Genomic DNA, 8,696 nt, shown 5'->3' on the forward strand with positions numbered 1-8,696 from the left:
TACACATATGCATAACAATGCCACCCCTTGTGGATGGACACATATGCATGTAAATAACAGATGGACACATATGCATGTAAATAACACGTAACTATTTCTAGTTATATTTGGTGAAGGAGTGTGCACCCTAGAGGTATGAAGTATAAAGCAGCTCTATGGTTGTGTGAGTACTATAGGTGGTAAGTTTGCCTATAACTTAGTTATATGTCCATACAACAATGCACAAAAATAGATGTAGCAATGAGTATATATTTCAAAAAAAAACTAAATATTTAAGAGAACTTTCTCCTTATCATATGTCAGGGTTAGGATTATTTGACTCAACCCTATTGTACAAATGAACTTTAAGGAGATTGTGCAATTTTTAAAACCCTGTTGCAAGATGCATTGAGAACAAACATGAAGTAATATTGCATATTAATTGTTGAGAGCATCATGGATACATTGATCTCCTTTGAGTTTGAGTGACTTATCAAGTGAGTAATTTGTGGAGAATTAGTCCTAAGCTTTCCATCAAATATTGTGAAGCCACACAAGATCGAGTGCAAGATCAACTCCTATCAGTTAGGCGTAAGTTTTCCATTTGGAGTTGGAAGGCATACAAGTGCAACTCCTATAGGAGTACTTGTGAAGGCATCCTAGTTCAAACTCCTATAGGAGTACTAGTAAAGGCATCCTAGTTCAAGCTTCTAAGGGTAGAAGTATTTGTAAAACCCAGAGCTCGAGTAGGAGCAAACTAAACGTGGAAGAGCTTAGGCATGTTTGTTATCTCGAGGAGAAAAGATGCTTGGTGTGCGTCTTATTGGATGTTAAAAATTGAAGAACAGATGCAAATTGATCTTAAAAGAGGTTAGACATTACAACTCGAATCATAAAGGAGTTAAGGTGTGAACTTGGAGCTTGAGTAGCTACATCATACATGGATGCGCTTGGCAATGGCGATCCAAGGAGCAAAGATAGTGAGGACAGTGCAAAAAAACACTCTTGCAAGAAGGGGGGTGTAAGAGGAGGAGGAGGAGGAGGAGGAGTCACTAGAGATGGTGTAGAGTGTGGAGGAGACGGGGTAGTCTAGCCCAAAATCATAAGCTTTCATTCCATCAGGCAGAAAGAGGCCATAGTGCCTCTCAGATGCTGGGCCTGGCTTTGAATCCTCATTGAAGAGAGCAAAAATGTAGGCTTCCAAGGGCACATCTGGCCTCATAGGAGTTCCCTGCTTGGATGCCAACATCTTAATAAGATTTGAGTTGTAAGCTTGTGCATACTGCTGATTAGCTCCTGCTTCATCTTCATCTCCTTCAGAAGGCCACCCTGTCTCAGACACCAGCACCCTCACATTCTTGAAGCCCACGTTGGCTATGGCAGAGTAGATTGCATCCACTTGGGCATCTAGCATGTTGTAGTAGAGGAGCCCTGTGTTTTGATCTACGACTCCAACCTTGGACTTGAAAAGCATGTAGTCTAGAGAGACCGTGTTTGGATTTGCCTTGTATGCAAAGTAAGGGTAAGCATTGATCATGAAGGGGGAGCCTGTTTTGGAAAGAAAGAGAAGCAATGGTTTCATGTAGGATATGGCAAGCTCAGAGACAAAGCTACCAGCAGATGGAGGGTAAGAGTTTCCTAAAACGGCTAAAGAGTGTGGGGTGGAGATGGAGATGGTGTCGTCCAGGTCCAAGCTTATGAGACAAGCATGTATGTTCTTCATAGCTAGCAGCAAGTTGGACATTAGGGCTGTATCATTTCCTGTGAAAACCTCGTTGCCCACAGCTATGGCAGAGATTTGAGTGTTGGGAAGGTATAGCAAGATGTTCTGTTGCACCCACTTGCTTGCATACTCTGTGTTAGTGAGAGCTTCTACTTCTTCGTTGCCTATGCCCACTATGAAGGAGATGCCTGTGTTGCCAAAGGCTCTCAAAACTGATGAGTTTGCGCTGTAGATCTTGGCCTTGAATATGGATATGGACTGCAGCAGCCTCACTACCTCTGTGGGAGGTGGCAAATTGTCTGCAACCATGCCATAGTTGATCCCCACACTCAGTGTATCAGCAAGTGCTCTTTGAGAATGGAGACCGAATCCTTGAGAGCAAAACACCAAGAAGAAAGCATGGTTACGATAGATCAAAGTTAACCTTAATCAGTATAATTAAGCAGAGAGCACTACATAGGTAGTCCAATTTCATCTTAAGTAATATAATTGAGATATGATATACATAGGTATCTTTAATTTACTTAGCTGTTAAGGAAGCATGCTTACTGTAGCTCACTTCGCCTTAGTCTCTTCTACACAGCTAAGCACTACACAGTTGAGAAATCTACATTTAATTAATTGATCCGTTGCGCTTAAGCTGCAGTGATTGAAAAGCGAAAATTGGTTTAAGTGAGAGACAGTTAATGTCTACCTCCAAGCATGTAGAAAAGGAGCCAAATGGAGATTGGCATTATCTCCATTAGGCCTATCTATGTGACAACTTGGGCACCTGCAAACGGAACGATCGCACAGACATAGCTGTGATTTGTAAGCGAGGAGGAAGGCCACGAAATGCATGCAAAGGTCTACATGATATAGGGGGGCTGAAAGCAGCTTTCAAAGGGTTGTTATAATATGCGCGTGCGCGCGCGCGCGTGTAGAAGAGCGAGAGAGAGAGAGAGAGAGAGAGAGAGCGAGTCTGTGTGTGTGTGTGTGTGTGAGAGAGAGAGAGAGAGAGAGAGAGGGGGGGAAGGTGGCCACCACCCGTGCTTCTGAAAAAGGCACCTTAGCCGTGCCGCAACCCTATACTGTGCTGCTGTCATGATACGTTGGTTCCAGCGACCTTTTATGATGGATGTCTTGCGCAAATCTATATAAAAGGCGGCAGGTCACCCTAGTCACCTATATTTCATATCATTTGCATCCTTACCCCCACTAGGAAAATAAGAATACCACCAAACCCTCACCTATACCGTACCAGTGCTTGAAAAAAACGCAATCTTTTTCTTTCCTTTTTTTTTGGGGAAGGGGGAGAGGGGGGAAGGGGGGTTTCCTAATTGCACTCATACACGCGCCCAGGTCCTCCCCTTGCGCCCTTACAAGGTGACGCCCCCATTGTAGTGCACCGAGCGGTATCGAACACGGTACCTTGGCTAGAGCATTCGAACACCTTTATCGACTCAGCTACACTCAAGTGGTCGCATTCTAGTGTATTCTTATCAGTCAGAATTAAGAAAAACAAGTCCTCCCCTTGCGCCCTTACAAGGTGACGCCCCCATTACAGTGCACTGAGCGGTATCGAACCCGATACCTTGGCTAGAGCATTCAAATACCCTTATCGACTCAGCTACACTCAGGTGGTCGCATTCTAGTGTATTCTTATTAGCTAGAATTAAGAAAAACTGGCTGAGATTTTAAGTGGCCCTTATTTTAAGGAATGTTTTTTCATATATTATAGTTGTAAAACTGGCATATAGTAGAAATTTTAGAAACAAATGCCAAATAGATGTCCTTATTTTGATTGGTTGAGAAATATGTTTTTTTTTCGAGCATTCTACCATACCAGTCAAATCCACATCCCCCTAGGGGTACCACCATTCCAAATATTTGCCTTCTTAGGCTAAGGCTACTTTCAATCTTCCCTAGAGCTCTCTAGTTTGGACAAGCAAGAACTCCTCGCCCAATTACAACAAACATTTAAGAGGGGCACTCCCTTGTTGGACTCATCTTCACCTCCTCGCTAGGCTCATGTTCACCCCCTCATTGGGCTCTCATCTTCACCCCTCTTGCTTGGTTGGACCCATATGTGTAAATCCCCTTAACCACTAGATCATTGGTTCATCTTCACTCCCTTGCTTGGTTGGGCCCATATTGGTAAAGCACCTTAACCATTAAATGGGCCAAGAATAGGGGCTAAGTTGGCACATAACATATAATTTTAATTCTAGTTATCAAGGGCAATTTATTAATATAACATCTTCCCTTTAATAATTTGACCATGTACCTACCTATTCAAGTTGACTACTCAATGGGGCATCCACTAGTTTTTCGAATCTCATTTTCTACTATTTATCTGAAAATCATCATATTGTGCATTACAACTATCATGATACAACAACTATGTTCTATGCCTTGGAATCCATTTCCATGTCATCATGCAACATGACACATTTTCAATGAGGCTTTGGCTTGCATTCATTGAGGAATAATCTAGGTACTATCAAAAAATTTATCATGGCATTGTTCAATATTTATCAAAAATCAACATCATCTCATATCCATGTTTTGAAGGCAATTTTAATGTCATCATGTCAAGTGCATTAAGCATTCCATATAAAACTTCAATTTCTACATCACGTAGAAGTTTTGCCACTTTGTCAAAAGGACAATTTTCCTATCAAAGACATCTTTTAAGAGGAAAATTAAAGAGTGATAACATATCTTATACTCAAAAAATTTAGATTCACTTTAAGAAATCATGTGCATTGTACATGCTCACATGAATGCTAACGATATTAGATGAAGCAAATTATAAAAACTTTCTTATAATAATGTTTTAAAAAATTAGAGCAAGTTGAAGTGCCATTTGGTTTATACTCATCTAATAAATGCATTCATTAATCTTGAGACCTTATTTTATGTTCAATAGTCCAACTAATATTTAGTATTGTGTGTTCTTCATATAGATATTAATATCATGTTAACTCCACCATTTAAGATTTAGTCATGGAAACTAATGAAACTAGATAGAGTTCTACTACATGGTACTAAATATTAAATTAAATGTAGTCGAATAAAGTAAAAGTGATTATATCATCTAGCAAAATCTAACTAGCTTGTGGGATGTGATGTTACACCCTCTTTCCAAGACAAGGGGAATAAAGGAATATAACAAATAAAAGAAAAGTATGATTACAGATGGCATAACCTAAACTTTTGGGTAAGGATACTAATGAGGTAATATGGAGTTTTAAATTTTGGACTTTTGAAGTTTGGGTGGAAGATTTCTTCACAAGCATTCATTGATGCTCAACGATTTCAAAGCTTTGATTTATACTCTTTTCAATGTTCACTCAAGACCCAAATTTTAATGTGTAATCCTTGCATGATTGAGATTGCTTTATTCCATGTAAAGTGTTTTCTTTCCAAAAGTGTATATGAGAGGTAACCGCTTTCAAATGTTATCATGGGTAGGTGTATAATACAACTCTTTATTTTGTGGATAGATCTACAATGATCATTTTTTGTTGGACTTTAATTTATTACATTTATCTCTTATTGCTCATTGAAGACTAATCTTCTTATTTTATCGGCTAATAGAATCAAACAAAACATGCATGTGTAACAAAACTATAGGACATTAGTCAACACATCCTTGGTTGAGTGGCTATCATAATGATTCCCAAGATGGCAATGTGTGTCTGAACCTAGACATACAATATAATAGTCTTTCAAAAGAAAAATATGTAAGATATTGTTCAAATACTAGAAAATAGTTGTATGCCATCAAAAAAGGGGGCATGTTATCAAGCTAAGAAATATTAAGAAAATATTAATTTCTATCTCTTCACACAGTGGCCATAAAACATAAGGGTCTTTTGATAATGGATTATGTTCACTTCAGAAATCGAGAGCTTCTTTATAATGATTAAACAAAGTTTTATATGGCTCACTAATGATGCACTCAACTTTACTTTCATCTAGAGAAGTTGAAAAACTTATCTATCTTGTGTGAGAAACATGTCAAAAATGATGTTGCCTCTCTAAGAGTCATTTTTACAACTCTTTTAAACAATGCATCCTCTTTGTAGCAATTCATTGTGTGGAGAAATCCAAACTTTCCATTAGAAAAATCGTTTTTACACTCGAATGTATATCATGTTTTAAAGCAAAAAAATTACGTTAAGAGATACTATTGCACTTGAGAGATATTTATTGCACTTAATATCATGTTTAAACTTATATTAATAAATATTTATCACACTTAATATTATCTCTTATGTATTAGACTTGAGATTGTAAGTATACTCTCAATGCCCACCTCTCAACATGTATCTCACTTTGATGTATAATGCACAGTGGGCGGTGGTCGGTGGGCCACATACATTCTCGATATGCGAGCGACCGTGTCTATGCAGTGTAACTGCTCTCTGCCCTCATTTGTATGCATGTCTACCACACCGTCTACAGTCCTATATATGGACATGGTGGCCATGAGCTAAGGCATACAATGCTCGTGGAGTATCTACCCCCTTCTACACGTCGTGCATCCTCCATCCCCTTCTACACTTCGTACATCCTCCATCCCCTTCTACACTTCGTACATCCTTCATATATATGGACATGGTTGCCATGAGCTAAGACATACAATTCTTGTGAATGTCCACCCCCTTCTACACTTTGTACATCCTCCATCTACCCCCTTGGAGTATCTACCCCCTTCTACACTTTGTACATCCTCCATCTACTCCCTTGGAGTATCTACCCCCTTCTACACGTCGTGCATCCTCCATCCCCTTCTACACTTTGTACATCCTTCGTATATATGGACATGGTTGCCATGAGCTAAGACATACAATTCTTGTGAATGTCCACCCCCTTCTACACTTTGTACATCCTCCATCTAGAGTGTCTAGATCGCCATCTAAGCTCTACTTGAGAGCATACGGGTGGACAGCACCATAACTTGTACCTCTTTGGTATAATCAAAATTTTAAATTCTCTCCATTGTGTATCTATTGCATTGTCTATTTTTCTTTGTTTTTTTATCTCTTTTCATTGTGCCATATTCTTATAGAGATAACCATAGACTATATGTGTTGTTGTGATGATCTAGTTTTCTATATACTCATGAATACATAATGTCATTAAATGCGTATAGGAAAACCAAAATTTCTTACATATTGTTAGCCCAATTTAGGGTTAACAAGATTTGTCATGCACTCAGTTATATGCCAAAGCATTAGTAATCTACATGAAATGTCAAGGATGGACATACCAAACTCATGTACAAACAAGCCATGAAGCAATGGTGTCCAAATCTCAAACTTGGACAGGTGCCCATATAGGTCGGATGGATAATTAATGGTGTTTCCTGCTCCAAGAGCATGTGGTAGTGACCTAGGATGTGCTCCCTAGTGTTGTAGTGCATCAATGCATTGTGAGATGAAGCAATGTAGAAGCCATACGTCAAGTAGAAGCTATGGGCGCCTGCCTGGCCACAATTTAAGTGTGTGTAGACACTTATGGCCATGTATATAAGGCAAATTCTCTCATAATCCAGGAACACTCTCCCATTGTGCAATTGAGCTTTCCCTCTTGCTAATGCTCTCTCTTATCTTCTCTCTAATGCATGCTAGTGAGAGTGTGTGAGTGATTTGATATGAGAGGAGGGAGCAATGTCTATAGTGCAATGCGACAATGTGACAACAAACATGGGAGAAGGTGAACAATAAGCTACTCATGGCAGTATTGAGCTTGGAGGCCTCAAGGGTTACAAGTTCCGCCATCAGAAAGATCCCCACAACATCTTGAGGAGAGTAGAGGTGAGTGGATCCCTCTTTGCTAGCTCTTAGCCTTAACATTTTTCGCGTCACTACGACCGGGGAGCAATCCCTTGGCTTTATCTTTTTTCTATAATACTCTTGAATAATGGAGTGCCATGAATGAGAGTGGGATTTGATGGAGATTTGTGTAGAAATGGTGTGGTTTTTACTTTCTGTTTTCTCTCTTTTATGTGTTAACATAGAGCTTACATGCTTAATTTTTACATGATAACTAGGTCTTTTGTTGTATTTGATTGCACTAGCATGTTAGCATTCATACTAGGTAGCTTAATCAACAAAAAAAAAATCATAAAAAGCAAAACAAAACTCTTGATTTTTGCTAATTTTCACTAATACCCTTGAAACCGGCCTTCAAAAACTTGATGGATGGTGAAACAAACACTCGCACACAAAACATTTCATCACCCATGGGGACCTGGAAAAGGAAACAAACAGGGGGAGGTAGAGTGCTCCTGCAAACAATACACGCCAATTGGCCTCAAAACGCAGTGGCGCCCCTTGCGATATTTCTTTACTTGATCAAATTTGAGTACAAAGTACAACTTGCCTTTACCAATAGGATCCCTTATAGTTTCACCCAAGACTTCCAAAAGAGAACTTTCCTTATTACAGCATAGCATTCCATAGAGAAGGAACACCTATACAACACCTCCCTACTTGAATTTAGGTCTTCTTCATCTCTACCATGGATCCCTCAAACCCTTTCCCAAATAACAATAGGGTTGTACCAAACCATATGTCCTTCCCTATAGTCACAGCTTGCATGTAACCTGGAGAAAACTACAACCTGTTCACATGAATCCAAAGATATGCTTTCCACATGAAACCAAGGACCTGTATCCGATAAACCAAAGACCTGTATCCCATAAACCATAGGCCTGTTTCCTCGATACCAAAGTCCTGTTTCTTCTCGAAAACCAATGTCCTATTTCCATGACAGATATACCATCCAAGCACAGTGCTAAAATCCCAGGGTTGTTTTCCAGAGCACCAAGCGAGAGAAAAATAGAGAACTTGTAAGCAAATCCCTGAGCACATATAAGTTCGATACGAAGAGAAATCAGTTCGATACGAAGAGAAATCGCCCTATCTCTCCCATGAACATTGTCCCGTGCGTATGTAGCTTGTTCTCCTGTTTCAGAGTCTCTCATACTTTCATGGCACAG

General features: G+C 39.5%; 1 protein-coding gene across 2 annotated transcripts; it reads right to left on the minus strand.

Moving 5' to 3' along the window:
- Positions 1 to 389: 389 nt before the first annotated feature.
- On the minus strand, positions 390 to 2,584 carry LOC147610600 (glucan endo-1,3-beta-glucosidase 11-like). 2 transcript variants are annotated; one of them, XM_086786423.1, is made up of 3 exons: positions 2,397 to 2,534; positions 2,252 to 2,292; positions 390 to 2,073 (listed from the first exon to the last, which is right to left on the minus strand). In XM_086786423.1, the coding sequence occupies exon 3, from the start codon at positions 2,009 to 2,011 to the stop codon at positions 914 to 916; it is 1,098 nt and encodes a 365-aa protein (XP_086642549.1). In that variant the 5' UTR covers positions 2,012 to 2,073; positions 2,252 to 2,292; positions 2,397 to 2,534; the 3' UTR covers positions 390 to 913. The 2 variants fall into 2 exon arrangements, with proteins under 2 accessions (XP_086642549.1, XP_086642548.1); XM_086786422.1 differs by lacking the exon at positions 2,252 to 2,292 and having other exon boundaries at positions 823 to 2,073; positions 2,397 to 2,584.
- Between the last annotated feature and the right edge of the window lie 6,112 nt (positions 2,585 to 8,696).

Source organism: Cibotium barometz, chromosome 49 (genome assembly GCF_041138505.1).
Source record: "Cibotium barometz isolate CiBa-2024 chromosome 49, ASM4113850v1, whole genome shotgun sequence".
Lineage (NCBI taxonomy): Eukaryota > Viridiplantae > Streptophyta > Polypodiopsida > Cyatheales > Cibotiaceae > Cibotium > Cibotium barometz.

Bases quoted from the DNA above. Each gene is read 5' to 3' on its own strand.
- LOC147610600 (XM_086786422.1), bottom strand. From the start codon at position 2,445: ATGGAGATAATGCCAATCTCCATTTGGCTCCTTTTCTACATGCTTGGA. The intron at 2,074-2,396 runs GTAGACATTAAC...TTTGCTCTCAAG, and splicing joins CCTTTTCTACATGCTTGGAG to GATTCGGTCTCCATTCTCAA.